Consider the following 21733-nt stretch of genomic DNA (forward strand, 5'->3'; position numbering starts at 1 on the left):
AACATGGAAATTTCACCAATTTCAAAACTTTGAGTGGGATATGTAAATAAAAGGGATAATTTTATTTGATTTTTTTAAAAATTTTGCTTAGTTAGGTGATATGCAACTTTTCTGGGGTATAGCAACAGAAAATTCAGAAAAGGTATTTTTTCAGCCTCTCTACATATTTTATTCCATGCTATATTGTAAGACGTACCGATCTGTATCATCTTAAAACTATTAAATAAAAATTTTCATTCAATTTATAATCTAAATAGCATTTTGCTTCTTGATGAAGAGAGGTTTTTCTCAAAGCACATTTAGAATTTTCAGCTCTAAAAAAACCTTAATATGCTTATTTCAAATATTTAAGGAAAAATTAAAGCTAACTTTAGTATAGATGTGCGATTTAAAATACAGTGCAATGTTTGAGACTTGTAACATTTGAGATCTTCCTACAGATAGATAGAAGTTCCTCTATATAATATACATATATATTTCTCAGTCAAGAGAACTTGAATTGAAAAGTTAAAGGGAAAAGCCTATACATACTGAATAAACAATTTAATTTTTAATCTAAGTAAAAAGTACTACACATATCTGCATGCTCAATTTAATTATAAACCTAGACATTTTTACATAAACAGTCATAATACACAAAAACAACTTACAAGTTTTCTTATTCTATTTCGCTCAGTCTCAGGTGTGAAGTCTGATGACATAGGAATGGTTTTACTGCCTCTACATATGACAGCCCTTAAAAATATAAATATTTCTTCTCATATACATAAATATTCAAATGATATACACAGCTAAACAATGACATGAACTAGAACTTCTAAAGTTTACACCTAATATCACAAAAATTCATAATTGAATCCATAACTTATTTAAGAATATAATTAACTAGAAAGTTTAATAACTACTTTTGCTTATATTTAGAGAACACTTAAAAGTTCCTACTATATAGATTAATTATATCAACAATAACAGCCAAGCACACTGGTTCTGTCACTGCAAGACAATTCTCCAGGGTTCACAAGTGATTCTTGAAATGCCACTTAAATTATTTTACTCATTTTAAATCAGAATGATTCAAGGCATTAGTATTATGATGATTAAGCATTTATAGCATTAGTAATGATTTAGTAAAATAGTTTTTTAGTAGGGGGAATGACTAGGATAAAAAAAAATACTTCTCGTGCAAAGATTTGTTCATTAATGGATATGAACTCATACTTATTTACACCTGAATTTCTCAACACTGATCATTACTCTGTGTCGATAATCAGGACACAGTTAACTTTAAAAAAAAAAAAAAAAAAAAAAAAAATTAATTAAAAAATTCTATCAACTGCTATAATATCAATATTTTAGATATTGGTGTTTTTAAGAAATGATGTATTCTTTCTATGGAGTCCATCACTGCTTCAATTTCCATTATTCTGTCTGATCATGTCTAACTGCTTTACTTTTACTTCAAAGTTCTTGCAGATATACAGATAAAAATTAAACAGAGTTCAATTTTACCTGTTCTGCTTCCATTCCCTAAATTGTAGTTCAATAAATTCACTCCCTAACTTGCATACTGCATATGCACCACACTAATGGAAAGAGGGCTTATACAAAACCGTAAACTCATTTGGTAATATGTATTATCCCACTGATCATCCATAATTACATAAAAATTGGTGGAGATGCCATGCCAATCGTTCTTGTGGAATTCCAGTTCTATCTACAACACTTACAATAAAAGACTGGTCAGTCTCTCAGTACAATCTACCAAATATTAACTGTTCTGAAAGTATTTGATTCACTTTGTAAAAAAGCTTTCATTTTATTTCTACTATTTTTTTAGGCCCTCCAGTTTTACCAGAAGCTCTGTGTAGGTGATTGTTTCAATCTATCGCTGTTTTTATGGCCATATCCAATATTAATTCTCTCAACCAGCTGTAAATGAACCATAGTGCAGTCACAAATGTGATTCTACATGCCTCAAACTCAATTTTTACAATATTTTTGTTCATAAAAACAACAGGTGGCTTATCGAGAACCAAGTGATATTACATCAAAAGCATGCACAAATGCTATGAATGTGTTGTGACATCACAGTTATCCATGACTGGCACTGAATCGTGCTGCTTGGCAGCAGTTTTGTGGTTGAAAGGATAATACACTGGTGTGCAAAACTTAAGCAACAGGTGTTCTTTTTTGCATAACTCCACGAGAAATCATCTGAGAGACATGAAATTCAGAATTAAGAGACAGCATTTTGTATTTAAACGATGACGAAAGCATAAGTGCGCTAAAAATGAATACAATGCATACAGTACGAAATCAAACAAAAATAGGCTTTATTGAACTCATAGCATCGTTATACATGATTGTCTGTACAAGAGGAAGAACAACAAGCAGATGTTCCTTACTATGGAATATGCCCTCCCCTTACTGCAATGGTTGCTTCGAACAGTCTCTCCATACTCAGCACCAGATTGTCGAACAGATCTTGAGGTAAGAGTGCCCATTCCTCAATCAGCATCTGTTTCAGTTGCTGGGTGTTCTTTGGAGGATGTAATCATGCCACAAGGCATCACCCCAAAGCATCCAACACATGTTCTACGGGATTTAAATCAGGGCTGCACGTTGTCCAATCCATTTGAGTAATATCTTTACTTTTCAGTAGCTTCTGAACAGTAGGAGGCACATAGCCTGTGACTTTTTTTCTTGACATTTGCATACACATGACCTTTGTAATGAATTGCGTGTTCATTGTACTTGAATGCAAGAAAACCTTTTCTAAAATTTAATGGCTATCTGATTAAAATTTATATTGCACACCAGTGTACATAAGTAATACCAATTCTTTAGTAAAATTAAATATTACACATCTATTACATTGTCCAGGTAAACATACTTATCATGCATTAAAATTGTTTAAAAACATCTTTAAAAATGGTACAGAATAGAATTTTTTTATACATTTGAAATGCTGCAATAAATAAGAATATCCAAGCAAGATTATTATTCATTATTCAAATTGAACGCATAATAATGGCTTAAATACTGTTTTCAAAACCAGTGAAACTTAAATCATGAGAACTACTAGCTACTCTCAACAGCACATCAAAAAACACATTTCTGGAAATCTTGGCTTCTAGGACATCTAACTGGTTGACTTATATGAAAATCATTTCTTCAGTGAAGACGTAAGCGAGACAGAATGTAGGCAGCATAATATTTTCATTAATGTCAAAAAATGTTTCAGGAAGTTGCTCAGCACAACTGTTTCAGATAGGAACCCTCCAGTTTAGTTCAGTTCCTCTGAAACCTATCATTTATGAGAATCTAATTAAATAATGGTACTGAACTTAACCAACATTCATTTTCTTCAAGGCAGCCTCGTCAACAAAAGGAACAAAACTGTCTGAATCTATACAGAACATGCCAGAAAAATTTCATTCTGTTATTACATAAAAAATATTTTAACCAAGTCAGAATTGAGCTGATGTCTTTTAACAGCAATTAACATAACACTTTTGCAATTCATCAAGAAAATACCTTATCAAAAAAGAACTCACCTACTATCCCCTGCATTGGCAACATACAATTTACCAAACATGAAAACTGCAACCAGTGCAGTACATCCTCCTGTCATTGTATAATGCCTCTTATCAATTGAAATTAACCTATCCTACGAAACAGTATTTAAAATTAAATATACATATATAACCCATAACATATATAAAAAATGTACTTCTTCCAAACATTTAACATGTACTATAACTACATTACTAATGTTTGTATCTGCTTAAACAAATACAAACAATAAACTTTGTCACTTACCATTTCCCAAAATGCTGATTCCAGAGCACCCACAATAAGTGAATCTGGTGTCACATCTCTGCTGGAAGAGACACCTTGAAATCCAGGAGGCTGTGCACTATTTCGTTCATTTGCGCCTTTAGCCGCAACATTTAATTGAGCTTGAGGCATAGTAAGTAAATCTGCAACCTCTTGTAATTTTTCCTAAAACAATAGTGATATATTTCACAGAAATTTACACATAATTATGAAATTTTTTTTACAAAGTTTTATATTTCTAGGTATTACACTTCTGAAAATACTATAAAACAAAAAACTAAAATGATCAAATAAATAACACATACATCTTTTTTTTTTTTGGAGAGGGCATTACTGTAATATTACATCAAATGTTATTTACTGAATTAGGATTAGTAGTATACTTGTAAACAGACTTTCTGAATACAAGGTACTAAATACATTTGAGAAAAGGTATGACAAATAGTAGCAAAATAGTACCATGTAGTATGAGTAATTTTTTTTAGGCTTTTTTTGTAAATCCTATGAAACTGAAAACTTTACTAAGACTACTAAATCACAAATTAACCTGCTATTAAGATTGTTTCTAAGGTAGTAGGTAAATAAAGAAAAGAAAGCTCTCATTTAAGTTAGGAATCATTATTGCCGGATGAAGTTTGCAGAGCTAAAGATTGGTTTACTTGCTTAAAACGACAAACTGTCATTAGATGTTCTAACTGATTTTAACAATGATGTAAATTTAATAGTACCTTTACCTTCAGGTGGAAGAAGTGAACATGTTCAAGATGGTTTCATCAAATAAATGTTAAAAGTAACATGACTCATTTCCAAGCATAAGAAAGCCTAGTCATAATTAGGGAAGATAATAGTAAAATGAAAGTCGATTTCAAAAGATAATGTAGTCTGATAAATTATGTTCTATGGTTTTACTGTGAGGACGAGTTGAAAATAGAGGAAGACTTCTGCAAGCAATCTTCTGGTCCTAAATTTTATTAAATAAATTAGGTAATCAGGTAAATTTTTATTTAGAGAACATTTAGATAAATGGTTTTTGGTAAGCTCTTATTATTAGCAAAGATTCTGTAACAATTGTGTCACACGTGAATATTCCTGAAAAAGCTTAAAGCATTAGATTCATTATCTTCAAAGTAAGAAGAGCTGCTTCAAAGGTTATAGTGCTCTGTACACTCTTAATTCTTTAACTGTGTTTAAATTGTACATGTGCAGATTGAAGACTTTGATAATTACCTTAAGCTTTTCCTATAGCTTCTGAATTCCAAATATATCAAAGCCCACACAATATATAAGTTACACACTGAAATACTTATATGGCAAAACACCTAGAACACATAATGGCAGAATTAAAAGTGACATCACAACAAGAATGGATTTGTGTATTATTAGGAATATTATGACACTCTCTGCCACCTTGCAGACTATTAAGTCATGCAAATTATTAAGTCAGCATTCTGCTTTTTAAAAATTGATTTCATAATTATGTATTTTTTATCATAATACCAAATTAATATTCATTAATTCTCTTTCACACACAGGAATATTAAAGATATTAAAAAAAGGAAAGACACTTTTGTGTTATCATCCAGTGGTGAGAAGAATCACTGGGTATAGCACTATCAGGCATCAATTAATGGTAGTGCGCGCATCGTGCCAGCACATAACAGGTATCATTTGGAATTCCCGTGAAGCAAATAATCAAATTGTATGAAGCAAAGTGTTCAAATGTGAGTAGGAAATTAGTTTGAAAACAGTGGAATATTGTTTATGACAGCCATTCACTTTATTTATTGCTGCTCTAATGACTATACATTGGGTAAGTTTTGTCATTCTTAGTTTTTATTGTCTTCTATATATCTCTGAATACAACTACTGATTGATGTAATTATCTGTCAGAAGTATGTCTATCTAGTATGAAAAAAGAAGAATGTCTTTCCAAATAAACACAATTCTTTGATGTTTTTCTAATTTAAAACAAGTTGTTGTGTACATGGAGAGCAGTGTCAAGTTGCTGTGCGATGCCAAGAATTCTGTAATTCTCCAACTTCTTTTTAAGTTGAAACAGGCCAATGTACACATGAAGATCAGTGCCAGTTTGCTCAACTATGACTAGAGTTCTGCCAGTCTACGATTCCCTTGGCCTTTTATGAAGCTAAAAAAGATTGCTATGAACACAGACAAAGAAAATTCAGTGTCTTAATTGTGGATATTTGTTACATTTTTAGTTTAGTTAATTTGTTACTGTTTACTGTTTCATTATGGGTGTTTCCTGCATTTTTAATTTTGTCAGTTTGTTGTTGTTTTATGCAATTTTCAGTGCACCAGTATGTTTTTAAAATGGCTAATGTTTATCATGTGTTAGGTTGACAAAAAAGTAGTTGCCATCTATTGATGACTTTATGGGATGCTGGACAGATAATACAAAAGTACAAAAGTGAAATTACTATAGCACTATTTAAAAAAAGAAAAGAAAGAATATACCAATTACTACATGTAAATTTCATATATTAAAAAAATACTGAAGGAAGCTTTAAATTTTACAAAATAAAAATTACAAAGTATTTACAACACTTTGTTAAATAGTTACTTGAAGCATTACATTAAAGAGAAAAACAATTAGAGTTAATTTCAGTCAATTCTTTCAACAGTAAATTTTTTTTTGGGGGGGGGGGCTTTCAGGTGGTTAAAAATCAGCTAAAATGAATTTACCTGTATAATTTTATGCAATGTATTAGATGCAGCAACTGCCACACCAGAGCCCGCATGGCCATCAAATAATGCAAAATATACCCATGGTATTGTGTGATCTAGCTAATAAAAATAGAGGTTTCACTTCAACTGGACAATACAATTATTTATTTCTGATTATATAAGTATCTGAACAAATATATCCATAAAAATTATTATACATACAGTGCAATGTAAAAAGATAGAACTGCAAAGTTAACATCAAAGAAAAATACATACTATAGTAAACATATTTAAAATGAAGTAATGAAAAAGATGTAAGAGAAACAAAAGGCAATGAGATGGAGTCCAAGCCTCAAAAAGAAATCAAGATTCAAGATGTTCTCATAGGAAAAATAAAAGCATGTCTGAAGTCAAGGTTCTATGTACAGGGTTTGTCCAGAAACTCGTAGGACTGAATTTTTTTAAAAAACATTTATTCACGTTTTGACACACTGGCTTGGTAGTTTTCAAAATATGCCCCTTCTGCATCAACAGTGTTTTCAGCAACTCTCTGTCAATCACTGAAGTCTCCCTGGACTGCAGAAACTGGTATGCTCTTCAGCTCCCTCGTTACGGCCTCTTGAATGGCCTGGATTAAGCCATGGTGCCTCCTTTCATGACAGGAAGAGGAAAAGGCAAGAGGAAGAAGTCTGAAGGAGCAACATTCTGGGCTGTAGGGTGGCTGGAGAAGCTGTGCAATGTCATGTTTGATCAGGAAATCCATGAAAGCAAAAGTGGTGTGGTTCAACACATTGTCGTTACAGAGCCTCCGTGATCCAGCGATTGCTGGACGGATGCAGGCAACTCATTTTTCTGTGTCTTTCAAGTACTTCCATATAGAATGCAGCATTCAGTCTGACTAGGGGGTACAAACTCTCTGTGAACCACTCATTTGCAGTAAAAAAAAAAAAGGGGGGGGGGAGGGGTGAAGATCAACATCAATTCATCTTCAGCTTGTTCTCTTCCTTCCGAAATAATTCATGCCACTGAAAAACAAAAACACTTGACTGAGCATCACTCCCATAAGCAATCTTGATCATGTCGTGGGTCTCACTCCCAGTATTACCCTCAAGCAGTTTGATGCAGAACCTCACTGTGTAATGCTGCTCTAACAAATAATTCGCTGTGGAGATGACAAGGCACCTTGAAAGGAGTTCACATTAAACTCAACTTACACTCCATAAAGGTTTGAAGACAACTGGCAATTGGTGTACTGGTAGCTAAGATGCCAATTTTTCTCAAAATATCAAAGATGTTGAAATCTTAAAAAATCTTTTTTCTTCATATACTCTATATACTGAAACAACTACTTCACAAATATGACCAAATATCAAATGCACAAGTTCAAACAAGGTACAGATTAAAAAAGAAAGATCATTATTGCCAGTTCAAAGATAGTAAACCTTACATGAAAGAATATTCAAATGAAAATTAGTGCAACTAAAAGCAACATATGCAAAACTTCAGCATTAACCCAAATGGATTTTGAATGAAAAAACTCATATTATTAGGTTTTGCAATCTATCAAAATAACCAGTAAAAATACATTTCAGGGTACCCCTTGGTGAAAACTGACGATATTTTGGCACCATTGCTTGTTTACATTCAACGTCCTCGCCAGTGAAATGGCATTCACAACATAATTAAAACAAAAAATATATAATTTCAATAAAGTGCATTTTAAATCAAACAAGAAAATAACAAAGGAATGGAAATACATGTTATCTAATCTATGCAGTATAAAAAGGAAATCGACTTACCTTATTTAAAAATTTGTTTCTTAGATATGTGTGACACACAGAATTCCTTAACAGTATCCAAAAACTATTTGAAATTATCTAAACTAGACTCTGTATACTGCCATTGCCACATTAATTTACAAAAGTAAAAATGAAAAATATCCTCTATACTGCTCGTAGGATTTCTTACAAAAATTCCTTTTTATTGCCCCCCCCAAATACTTTCCATAGTGTTGATATGAGCCCCGGTTTCGAAATCCTTAAATCTCACTGCGTAATATTACCGAGAGGTGAATGAAGACATTTAAATCTTCATTTATACACCAGTCAATAAATGTTTCCTTTCCCAAGCGTTCCAAAGTGTACAGAAACTTCAGGTTAATTGTACCATCAGCACACATTTTACAGCGTAAAGCACAAAATAAGCACCATACTTCCTAACCAACATCCATACCTAAGTAAGCCCTTATAATACAAATATTTTTCCATCAGCCAAAATTACCGCAATCACACATTACAATCAATTGCATTACAACAGGGTTTCCATAACATTCAACTACTCAGGTTACCATAAATGAAACAATAACATGGCGATAATCCAAGGGGTACCCTAAAATACAGATTAACCAAATAACTTGTCAATAACAGTTTGTAGCAACTATACTTCCTTCAACACATTGTCTTTTTTTAGTTTTGTTTTCATAAAGGGTCTCTGTAATTTGCAAAACTATGAAATGACAGGTATCTACTTTTCTCAAAATCATGGAACATTGGAGAAATGTTAAGAATGTTCCAACTTAATTATATCTCAAATCAAATGTGCTATGGAAGTTCAACAATGGAATGCAGAGAAAATGATATAGAAACAGAAAATAGTCAAGGATACCAAACACTGACTGTTTGACCGGAATTTGAATCCTGGATAACGTGTTTTCATAGTTTTCTTCCCCATGAATAAAATATAATAAAAGTAGCATACAGTAGCATTGGTATGAGAGTTTCTCTTAGAAAGTCCTCCACAACGGTACCTCTTCTTTAACCCTCTGAGTGACACAGGATTTTAGATCTGTCATGAAAACCAGTATTTAAACAGCATTTATTAATTTAGTTTGTATAATTACTCATTTCAGTCTGTATTTTCATAAACTTGCATTCATTAAGATGATATTTACATTATTAAAGAAAGTAAGAAAGCAAAATATCTTAAATTATAAGCTAATATATACTAAGAAGCAAAACTTCCGATGACCAGATAAACCCACTCATAATGCTCAGAGGGTTAAGGCACGTAGCTGTTATGGGCTTTGTCTAAATTAACTAGATAAGAAAGGATATGAATTGAATCAAACTTATAACAGATAATACCTTAGTACTGGTGCAAAGACTTGATCATATTTTGCTAGCAAAAGCAATATGGAATAAAATTGTCATAAATAGGAACAAAAGGTTTGTATGATCGAAACAAGGAAAATAATATTCCTTGATATTCAGATCACAATGAAAGTCTCCAATACTCAAATTGTAACCAAACGTTTTCTGGTACTAATCAAAGTTCCTAGCTGTGGTTAAGAATACAAGCATCATCATCTTCCCTGCATATGACCTTCTTAATCAATTTATACCAAATTAAGATTAGTACTTTATTATTATTACTTTTTAAAATTCCTATCTAGCTGATTTGATAACTCGTAGAAATGCAAAAGAATTTCTGAAATATGTCTTAACACAAGGTAAAGAAAGATGTCATGCTATATGTATTGCAAAATTACAAAAATTTACTATAATATGCTGTTGGCCATTAAAATTGCTATACCACGAAGGAGGTATGCAACAAATGCCTAATTTGCGTAAATATACTACATGCTGGAATATGCAAATTATTAGCATTCCAACACATGCACACAAAGCAGCCATGAGTAATACCATCTTATACTGAGTATAAATGGGAGTTACACCTCACATAAAGGGAAGTAACTAATACAAGCCTTTATTGGAATTTGATCATGTCCTAATGGGACTGCAGTTTATCATTCCTCAACACAGCTGCTCAGGTTCCCATGACTACCAGGTGAATATGGAATTGATGGGTCCAGGAAGGCCATACTGAATCTCAGCAGCTCTGGGGCACTAACACCTCTCGTCCTCACACCCTTGTGGGACTATATAGCCACTGCACAAACCCCGAGTCAGAATGTGACTCAATAGCAAGATGAAAAGTATTCACATGAATAGTGCAACAACATTTGCGACGCTGGAAACTGTCAGCACAGTGACCATTCTTCAAACTTTCCTTGATATTGCAGCAGACAGACATGTCTACAGTGGTGCAATGAATATCAATACTGGACACAGGAGTGGTACCACATCTTTTCAGATGAATTCTAGTTTTACATATAAGATCATAATGGACATATCTGTGTGTGGAGGCACCAAGAACACACACTGCCAACTTGCAATCATTGCCATATGGGCCCAGCACTTGGCATGCTGGTATGGGATGCCTATCTCGTGTTCACATATTGGTAGGCCCGTGGCTGTATCCTACCTTTGAGGCCTGTGCAACACAACAATTACTTTTGAACAGGATAATGCATGACTGCATACTGCCCATGCTGTCCTGACTTTCCTCAAAATAACCGTGGCCTTGGCCAGCACATTCTCCCGATCTTTCATCCACTGAGAGTATCTGGACATGGGTTGTCACAAGAATGGCACACCACCATTCATCAGCCACTATACTTAATAAATTCTGGCAGAGAATTGACACCACAAGGAACAAAGTATTTGTCATCCAAGCTCAATTCAAATTGATGCACAACTGGATGACAGCTGTTGTTTCTTGCCAGAGGTGACAACTCTTTGTCTTGAATTCTGCATGCTATGTACCCCAAACCAACTGCAAATTCAAGAATGTCTTCCTTCCATTCTATTGTATAAACACATGAAATGATATTTTGTTATTCGCTTTCTTTCCTGGTGTAGCAATTTTTATGTTCAACAATAAACCCAAGATGGAAAAAAAAAAGAGGTTTTTAAAATAAACTACTCTATTCACAGGAAAGTAAATATAAGTACTATTTGCACACATACCACAATTTTGCGAGACATTTCTGGTGTGGATGGTGGTGTTGTATAATTAGAATCATCTAAAGGAGGGCTAAGGGTCTGTGAAGAAGTAAGCTCCTCAGGCATTGCAGTTTCCATATCATTTTCATTTCTGATTTCTTCATCATTTACTAATGGTTGAACTGGAATGGACTGATCTTCAGTGTCATGCTTAACTGATATTGCAGCAGAAGTATATAATACACCTCTAACAGCAGTTCCCTGATCTTCATTTCTCACACTTTTACCAGCATTTATAGCCCTTAAAAAAAAAAAAAAAAAAAAAAAAAAAAAAAAAAAAAAATAATAATAATAATAATAATAATAATAATAATAAAAATTAAAAAAATAAAAATAAAAACTTATTAAGCAAGTAATCCAAAGGAAAACACCAGGTATAAATGATGCAAACTATTAATTGAATATACATTCGTTAATAAATAAGCATAGTGGTAGCACAAGGTATTTGCTGCTGGGGATCAATCATCTCTGCAACTGCAAAATTTTGCCCAGTGCAAATGCTCTTAATAAGCAACAGAGATAAAAATCATAAAATATTTTAAAAGTTATATGCACAATACAGGCATCTTGTTAAAAATTGACATTTTATTTATTTATTCTGTTTGTTAAAACAGTGATGAATTTTTTCTGGTTACACCATGATAGTTTTAACTTTGTTTTAGCTTCCTGATTTTGTTTAAGTGAAAATAATCAATGTGTACATGGACAAAGTTAAGGCAATGTGCAATGCCTAGTTTGTGCAATTCTCTGATGTTTTTTAAACTTAAAAAATAGGGCGATGTGTACATGGACACCAAGTTTGTGTAAGTCTTCGACTTCTTATTTTGGTTTTGTGTAGCAATCTTGAAAAATTGGTACCAATCCTTCCTAGTGGCAATCTTGGCATCAAAAAAGAAACAATTTGCCAAGTGGTAACATAGAGTAAATTTTAACCAATGAACTTAATCAAATTTTAGGGGGGGGGGAACCACTGAAAGGTTTTGGATTTTAAATTACTTCCAAAGGGGCTTTTTTTTTTTTTTTTTTTTTTTTTTTTTTTTTTTTTTTTTACATTTTGTGTGTTACTTTTATTTATTACATATCATGTTCTTTGCACTTAAACCATAAAATTCATATAAACAGCAATGTCACAAAATAATTTTAAATTGAGCATATCTTTAGAATTTCCAAAGAAATCCCAATTCCTCCTCCATAAACATTATCTTTTAAGAATACACACAACTAGAAATCACAGGGTTTTAAGTTGGGTGAACCTGGAGGCATCTGGATATTATATGATTCTCACCAAAGTTAGCATGAAGCAGTTCTTTGACTTGGTTCCCAATGTGGCTAGTTGTTCCATCTTGCATGAAGACACATTGCCGTTCCTGTAAAGCAGGAATGACTTGCTGGTTGGTGTTGGTGTATTTAATTATGGCAAAGCACACGAGGGCTATCTGCCTAAGGGCAGGGATGCCTTTCGTGGAGGACTTTCTAAGGGAAACTGGCTCATATACACGTTACACATGGGGAAAACCACGAAAACGCCCATGCAGCCAGCCTGTTCGCGGGATTCGAACCTTGGACCGAATTACCAGTGTTCAGCGACTTTACCGCTCGGCCGCTGGAATGACTTGCTGCCAAAGGAGTTTACTGTACCATGCACTCAAGACATAGCCCGTTTTAAGACTTTGAGAAGTAAGAGTTTCAAAGAAAAACGTTCGGAGGATAAAATCAGCAGTAAATCCACATCATGCAGTTACATAATCAGAATGCAGTGGTTGTTAGTGCAGGACTTTAGGAGGTGAAGCACACCATATGTGGCAATTTTGATTATTCACAGCTGCATTTAAAGAAAAGTGCATCTTATATGACCATAGAATTTTTAAAGGCTACTCGACATCAACATTCATTCTCGCAAAAAAAAAAAAAAAAAAAAAAAATCGGCAAGCAAATGCAGAGTGTGTTTGGGGTATTGAGGTTGTAGCATTTGCCCCAAGTGGATCTTATACGGATACCATTTTAAAATGGATCGCAGAATTCTTCATACTGCTGACGAAGGAATCGCCAACTCACACAGGGTTCATAGCCACATTTTAGTTAAAAAAATAAGCACCTATAAGCACTTTTTAAGCACATTTTAAGGAAAAAGTAAGCACCTGTCTAATTACATTATACACAACTGCATAACCTTAAAAGAAAAATTAGACTTGTAATTTAAAATATGAGCAATGCAGTATTTATTAAGAGAATGAACATTACCTCAACTATGGAAAACAATTAACTTTTTTTTTTTTTAAATTTTAAATGACAGTTCAATTTACAGAATTAGTTTACAATGAGAGAAAAAAAAAAAGACTACGCAGAACTAAACTATATTACAAGATTTAATGATGAAATTTCAGTTCAAAATATAGAAAATAAATAAAAATAAGCCATGTTAATATATAATAATAAGCCGTTTGGCACCTAATAATAAATACCATTTATTTTTCCACTCATATTAATATTTAAATAATTTAACTTAAATCAAAATTTTGAACCTTTTCTAAATTTTCATTGCATAACAGTTTTCCCTTAACATATATTCTAAGCCAAGTAATTTAAGTAAAAAAGAGGCACATTTCTGAAATCAGAAGACGGGAAATTGCTTCATGCAGTCATCCTTTAACAGTAAAATCTTAACTAACCCGCATACTCGGAAATTGCGGAATATTCAGGATAGTAACTGGAAAAAGAGAAGTGGGGCAGATTGTAGCCGTTCTTTAGATTTCTCGCCTAAATAAATGATTTTACATTTCGATATGTGCATCATATAAAAATAGATCAACGGAACTGAGAAATATTCTGCTTAGAAAGCACAGTAAAAACTCTTTTAAGTGTTCATAAACAAATCTCAGACTGAACATCAAAATTAATTATCTCTGCAAAATACCGTAAACGTTATTGCGCAATACGTGCCCATTACGCAATCTGAATCAACAGCTGCCGGTATTTCGAGAATAAAGAACTAAATAAAAGAAAGAGACTTACTAATCTGGGGTGTTTTTTGATTATAATTTTCAACAGACTGCGTTAAATTTCCCGAATAGAATCAATCTTCCCTTGGGTTGGGTAGAACGCAAAGCTTTTAGTCCTATTTAATCCAGATTCGACAGTGATAAAAAAAAGTCCACTGCTTCAATATTAGAGATTTTGCGGAGAAAGGGGAGAACCTCCCAGCCTCTGCACTGTAAATCTATTGCCCCCCCAAAAGAAATTATTTTGACTATTCGATTACTTTCCTTTTATTTAAGCCATTCCGAATATTATTCCTTAGAAAGCCAATCTGTGTAAAAACACACCCATTTTTTAAGTTTATCTATACTTCAGCAGTTACTGCAACTATATTATTATAAATATTCATACATATAACAAACATGAATATGAACTGACCACGGGGAACGAGAATGCAAATTATTAAAATCTTGATAGAAATTCAAACATGTGCAGTATTTGGGTGGGAGGAAAAGAATACCGAATGTACCGGAATTTTCTACCGTTTTCACATTTCTTTGATAAATAGAACGACGTGCACCTGTCTGTACTCTCGCGTGCACCATAGGTTACGTTAATGCAGAGAAAGGGGCGAAAGCAATTTCCGGGAGTATGATTCACCATCTGACGTTGCATATAAGGAAGAAAAGTTGTTTATTTAGTTTCGGCTTTGGTACGGGGAAAAATGCGCATTCATTAAAAAAAAAAGCACTAAAAGCAAAAAAATAAGGGCTTTAAAGAAAAAGTAAGCACCTATAAGGGCCTTTATATTTTATTTTCAAATATAAGGACTTAAAAGCACTTGTAAGGACCGATACAAACCCTGTCATGATACCAATTGAGCACTTGCTGAAGAATAGCGGGAATTAGTGGCGTAGCTAGGGTGGGGCAATGGGGGACATCTGTCCCCGGCGCAGCATCCAAGGAACGCCAAATCGATGGTACGAAATTTTAGAATGAAGTGTTTTAAATTCATGGCACACAAAAAGGGGCGCAAAATCTTCAGTTGTCCCCAGGCGCTGAAATCCTAGCTACGCCTCTGGCGAGAACTGAAGTTTCTTTCAACCACAGGCGTAGCGATTTCTTCGACAGTTTCATTTGCGGTTTCTGCTCTCTTCATAGCAGCACACCCAAGCCTCTAGTCTCTTCAAATTTTATAATCATCTTTTTCAAACCATCCTTCGACATGGGCTCTTTTCGCAATTCCTTTAAACCACAATATTCACTCAATGCAGTTTAGCTATTGCTGCCATTCTGATAAAACAGTTTTATCAGTAAACCTCAATCTTTTTTCTGTACGATAAGCGGTGACAAAGGCACGCAGAATGATTTTCTAGCTCTGACTGCAAGTCTCTTTATAGGTTTGACTAATTTACAAAAGGAATTTTTGAAAATTGCCATCTGGCGGTCAAAATTTGAACCCTTTTTTTAATTGCAGAAAATCTTTTTCTCATACTCCATATAACATATATACTAAGTTTCATCAAAATCCAACACACAGATCAGGTTCTACAAGGGTCTGAATAGGGTCACTTTAATTATAACCAGCCGTATTATTTTAGTTTCTTATTATACTTATACAGTCAAAAGTCGTTAATCCGGACCTCAAAGCTACAACACTATCAGCACTATCCTTATCTTCAGGGCAGATGTTTTTATTTTATTTAGCTTTCATTCCTTACTAAACGTAGTATTTCATCTCAATGTACTCCGTCTTTGATATGATTTAAATCAAATTCCTTGTCATTATAAATATCACGAATACACATCAAATAATTTTCTGGTTGCAATTTTCTAATTTCGACTATGCGTGATGTATGCTTTACGCATGCGCGCATTAAAAGAAATGTTTAATAAAGTAAACAAATAAATATTAAGCTTTTTTTTTGTAAATTTTGATACCCTTTAGATCATAATTGCTCTTTATTTCATAAATTATGGTTTCATATTTTTAATTTTATAATTTCTGTATGCCATCTTACCAGATTTAAACTGATGATCTATAATCCGGAATCACCGAAGTCCCGACGAGTCCGGATTAAAGACTTTTGACTGTATTTATTTCCCACACAAGCTTAAGGCTCAAGTCTCAAACAAATTCCCATAAATATTTAACAGTTACAGAAACAACAAATCAGTTATTCTTAATTAAATAGATAAATAAAATTTACAAAATATTTATGTTTCATATAGAAAGAAATTTGTTAAAATTTCTTTTCTTCAACATATTTAACACTTTGCAGTGCAGTTCAATGAAGTCTGTAATTGTTACAAAGCTTAATGTATGATTTCCACATATAATGTGCAAGTCATTTCTCAATCTGACATGTTTTGATAGTCATACAGTAATAAAAGCAAAAGTAATAAAAAATTATTCATTAGACGGGCATCAGGGTTAAAAAATTACTCTATAGGAGTAAAATCAGGAATGGACTTTGGTAGAATGTTTCGGTTCACGATGTATGCTGAACAAACAAGTGGCCATGGAGTTGAATTATTGATCACAGAGGTTTATGCTAATGATTATGTTTTTTGAACATGGAAGTTTTTCACTTGGTACTGAAACTAAATTAAGAATTTGGACCCTCCACACACTTTATAATAATAATAAAAAGGTCTGCTGTACATGCACAAAACATTAGGCACATGGGGTACTTTTCCATTAAGAAGACAGTTTCAGTGTAACACACATATATAATCTTCAGCTAGCGAGTCTAACAAAAAATATCATATTTGCTTAAGTGAGATGGGACTCTCGAAATCTAATTCTTTCTCCAAAAAATTCTTTTTAAAAAATTGCTGGTGAGCCAGATTTCAGACTTGTGCAGTATATTCTCAGATATTGGTCATCAGTGAAAACTAAGTATGTCTACAAAATAAAGTACATGAGTGGACACAGTAGAATTTGTAAGCACAAGAAAAATAAAAAATTTGATGATTATGGATAATACGGAAAAATGGATTTTATATTTATTCTGAAAATATCTGAAAAATATAGAGTCAAGTAAGAAAAACGAAACATAAAGCTACTCTTCTGTTATTGGATCGGATTCAGAAACGAATGTATGTATGCATGCATACTGGGTGTACGTGTTCATGTATGCATGTATATACGTATGTACATATGGTAAGTGTGTATACACACATACTTTTCTGATTCTGGTCCTAATAATAGAAGAGTACCAACTTGAATCATGAATGATAAAGCTTCCTTTTTACAATAAATAAATTTCAATTAATAATAAAATTAAAAATGAGCTTTCAGTGACAAATATTATTTGCATACCTTTTTATCTTATTAAACTTATGTATGATGAAGTTACATTTAACTATTTGGAATCAATTTTGAAAAGCAAAAAAGCCTAATCAATCATCAAAATTAAACTGAATATCAAGTAATTGTATCTAATATGATTGCAATACAATTTTCACTATAAATTAAAATTGTTTTTCTGCACTTTTGTTATTCTTGATACTTGCAGGCATTTAAAAAATATTTATATGCAAAGCTCAAAGTGTACGTTAAAAATATTAAATTTTAACCGAAATATTTGTGAGAAGCTGTGCACCAGTTCATCACGCTCATAAATAAATTAATGCTTTGTGAATATTTTTCAAATGTACACTTAGCTATTCATGGAAATCATCAATAATTATGATGTGAAATGACGGTAGCAAAATGCATTTAGTAATTTCACTAAAAATGATGAAGCTAGCAAGACAAATGAGATAAAATGTAGATATATGGAAAATGGTCAAACTGCAAGAGTTCCCAAAAGCCATCAGGTGTAAAAAAAAGGGAGTCATAAAACTCTAGAAATACCTTATCCTGGAGCACATAAATAATAAATATAGAAAATTTCCAAGGCTAATCTTCGCCTTAAAGATGTTCTGATGATACATAAAATTTTTCTTTTAGTTACACGTTTAACAAGTTTTTTGCCTCTCCAGGTTTATACATTTAAAAGTACAGCACCATATTACTCTTCATATATCCAGAAGAAATAAGGTATTTATGTGATTTTAAATCAATTACTTTAACACCCCATATAGTTGTAAAGAGAAGCTGAAACACAGCTTCTGTTTACAACTATATGGGCTGTTAATGTAAGCAAGCTACTCTTTAACGACTTAATACTATGATTAAAATTCCCATATTACGGCATAACAATGATCAAATTTTAATCTTACTCAGCATAACCAGAGTTCCAAGGCAATTTTGTTATGTCTCTTGGAACGATAATAGGCCGAATTACATGGTCTGCTGACACTTGAACTTCATCATCTGTAGTCAATTGCAAAAAAGTTGGTCTAGTATAGCGGAACTTTAATGGTGGCCTATCTGTAAGTTCTCCATCTTTTATTGCTGGAAAAGTCTCTAATCCTCCAACTACATTGTATAACGCATTTTTTACCCTATTAAACATTCCTACTCAACACACTCAACGACACAGCAACAGCCTGTTGGCATCTCGTGACAGTAAAAATAAAATATGGTCGCAGTTTTGCTGATACCAAATCGCTCACGATAAATACTGCTAGACTTTCCTTATCATTACAGCTTGATGTCGGGATGCATATTATTATACTAAATTATATAATAATGTTCTTTTAATCATAAGAGATACCATACACAAGAATTTAATTTATAAATTAAAATTATTACTGAAGAGACACAACAGTTACAACGTGGTAACTGTGACTGCGATATTTAGGAAAGTCGTCTGTAGGATTTTTTCGTATTTTGGTAATAAAAAGTATGCTTGTATCAAGATTTTCTCGTTTATCCTTATTGAAAGGATGTCAACAGATGAATCCTATCTTATTTACTAATCATAAATCATTCGTAAGTAATAAGATTGTTTTTTAGTGCTAGATCATTTCATATTGATTCATGTATATTTCTTTCCTATAATATTTGCTAGAGTTTGTTTAATATATGAATAATTAAAGATATTACTCGTGAAAACAGATTATAAAAAAAAGCCATGCTTGCGATTCTGCACTTTCCCCTTTCATTTTATAAGCTTTGTATTATACATATGAAAATCATGGTTGGATCCGGTGTTTAGATTTTCTTTTTTAGCTAATAACTTTACGCCAAGAAAAATTGCTAATTTCTGTAAAATTATAGGGAACTTTAAGTTAAAAATAAACCATAACTACTAACAGGTGTGACGTATTTCTTACATGTCACATTTTTAATGACATTTTTTTTGGTAATAAAAAGTATGTTTGTATCAAGATTTTCTCGTTTATCCTTATTGAAAGGATGTCAACAGATGAATCCTATCTTATTTACTAATCATAAATCATTCGTAAGTAATAAGATTGTTTTTTAGTGCTAGATCATTTCATATTGATTCATGTATATTTCTTTCCTATAATATTTCCTAGAGTTTTTTTTAATATATGAATAATTAAAGATATTACTCGTGAAAACAGATTATAAAAAAAAGCCATGCTTGCGATTCTGCACTTTCCCCTTTCATTTTATAAGCTTTGTATTATACATATGAAAATCATGGTTAGATCCGGTGTTTAGATTTTCTTTTTTAGCTAATAACTTTACGCCAAGAAAAATTGCTAATTTCTGTAAAATTATAGGGAACTTTAAGTTAAAAATAAACCATAACTACTAACAGGTGTGACGTATTTCTTACATGTCACATTTTTAATGAAAATCAGCCATACAGTGATGTTGGCTCAATCAAGATTTTCATTGGCTCATATTTGTTTTCAGTCACTTGTGTTTCTCAACTTTATTTGAAAATATCAGTTATTAAATGTTAGCAAAATGAATATTTTTTTTTGTTCACACACTACTGATAATCGTTTTTAAAACTTGCTTGTTTTGAAAAAGGTAGTCAAAATATTTTTGGTACAAAAGTAATTTTTTCAAAATATACTGAAATTAAACTCATATAAGTATTTGGACTCATTGAATAAACAGTTTATATTTAATAAAGACAGGAAGATAGTGGGGTATTCAGTATTTCATTGTATATCCTGTAGCTGAAATTACACTTTTGAATTAATTTTTGTATTTAATAATTAATTTTTGTATGTAAGAATGGTTCCATTGCTTTTAATAATTGTTTTTAGTAGAACTTTAGAAGAAATGTCATGTTTCTTTATTCTTTTCTCCAACTTATTATATTCATGTTCAAAAGCATTTAAGTCAGAGGAATTTGGGTAATATTAGGACTATTGTATAATGACCATAAATGAACATTTCGGGCTGCATGTGTAGGATTAGTATCCTGATAGATCTTGCATAGTTTTTGCATTCCAAGTTTTCTTGAAGATGCCATCATTTTTTTATTACAAATATTTATATATTTATACTAAACCACCTTATTTTACACAAAAAATAAATTTCTCATCCCAGAGGCAATGAAGCATCCCCAGTCCTTCCACTCTTGTGCTTAACAGTAAGTTTTTCTGATTAAATTTTTCATTGGCCCTTGCCAATATAGCAGTTTGTATATCAGACCCAAATACAGTAAATTTTAACTTGTCTGCGAACATAATACAGGACCAAGCCCAAAATCTGGATGTCCAACAGAAACCTTTTTTTTTAATACTTTACTATAGCAAATTTTATATTTTTTCACAATAAGATATGTGAGGAGTCCCGATTCTTAATTTAATTTTGGCACTGATGCCAACCAGGCAAATTTTTCCAACATCACTGTATGGCTATCAGCAAACTGCAGCTTGAGAAATAATTCACAAAGTGATGTCTAAACATTTTTTTTTTTCTTTTTTTTTAACCCCGCAGAAGGAAGGCACATCAAGAAAAGTTACTAGAGCGGCCGTGTGTGTGGGGGAGGATATCATATACGGTCAAAAGTCGTTAATCCGGACTCGTCGGGACTTCGGCGATTCCGGATTATAGATCATCAGTTTAAATCTCGTAAGATGGCATGCAGAAATTCTAAAATTTAAAATATGAAACCGTAATTTATGAAATAAAGAACAATTATGATCTAAAAGGTATCAAAATTTACAAAAAAAAAAAAAAAAAAAAAAAAAAAAACTTAATATTTATTTGTTTACTTTATTAAACATTTCTCTCAATGTAAGTTGTTTAAGTTGCTTCGTTGTATGTGATAATACTTTCTCTTTAATTCTATAAAAAGACATAATTTCTTGTTCAGTTACAAAGTTCCGCTGTTCAAGTCCCGGTAATTGCTGTGCGAGAATACTGACTAACTTCTCAATCAATTTTTTTTTTTTGTTTTCACTAACCTCTCTGTCACATTCTTCATGTCTTTATCCATTTT

The 21733-nt window shown here is 32.4% G+C and overlaps 2 protein-coding genes across 3 annotated transcripts in view; one reads left to right on the forward strand and one right to left on the reverse strand.

The window, feature by feature from the left end:
• LOC118200046 (protein phosphatase 1H) overlaps nt 1-18928 on the reverse strand; it is a 52001-nt gene extending 33073 nt beyond the window's left edge. The window contains exons 1-6 of the mRNA XM_085817132.1: nt 18636-18928; nt 11394-11670; nt 6544-6645; nt 3823-4005; nt 3558-3670; nt 651-735 (exon numbers count right to left, since the gene is read on the reverse strand). Of these exons, the coding sequence (XP_085673258.1) occupies nt 651-735; nt 3558-3670; nt 3823-4005; nt 6544-6645; nt 11394-11670; nt 18636-18871 (996 nt within the window). The 5' untranslated portion in view covers nt 18872-18928. The remainder of the gene's footprint in view (nt 1-650; nt 736-3557; nt 3671-3822; nt 4006-6543; nt 6646-11393; nt 11671-18635) is intronic.
• A 213-nt stretch (nt 18929-19141) lies between these two features.
• Nucleotides 19142-21733, forward strand: part of Idh3g (Isocitrate dehydrogenase (NAD(+)) 3 non-catalytic subunit gamma) — a 107162-nt gene continuing 104570 nt past the window's right edge. The window contains exon 1 of one of the 2 annotated variants that reach the window (XM_035371969.2): nt 19142-19290. In XM_035371969.2, coding sequence (XP_035227860.2) covers nt 19204-19290 — 87 coding nt within the window. In that variant the 5' untranslated portion in view covers nt 19142-19203. Of the gene's footprint in view, nt 19291-19627; nt 19763-21733 lie in introns of those variants that run through there. The other variant, XM_035371968.2, reaches the window with a different exon arrangement.

The sequence above is a fragment of the Stegodyphus dumicola genome, chromosome 5, assembly GCF_044657685.1.
Source record: "Stegodyphus dumicola isolate Sdum_Otavi_A_Nest chromosome 5, ASM4465768v1".
Lineage (NCBI taxonomy): Eukaryota > Metazoa > Arthropoda > Arachnida > Araneae > Eresidae > Stegodyphus > Stegodyphus dumicola.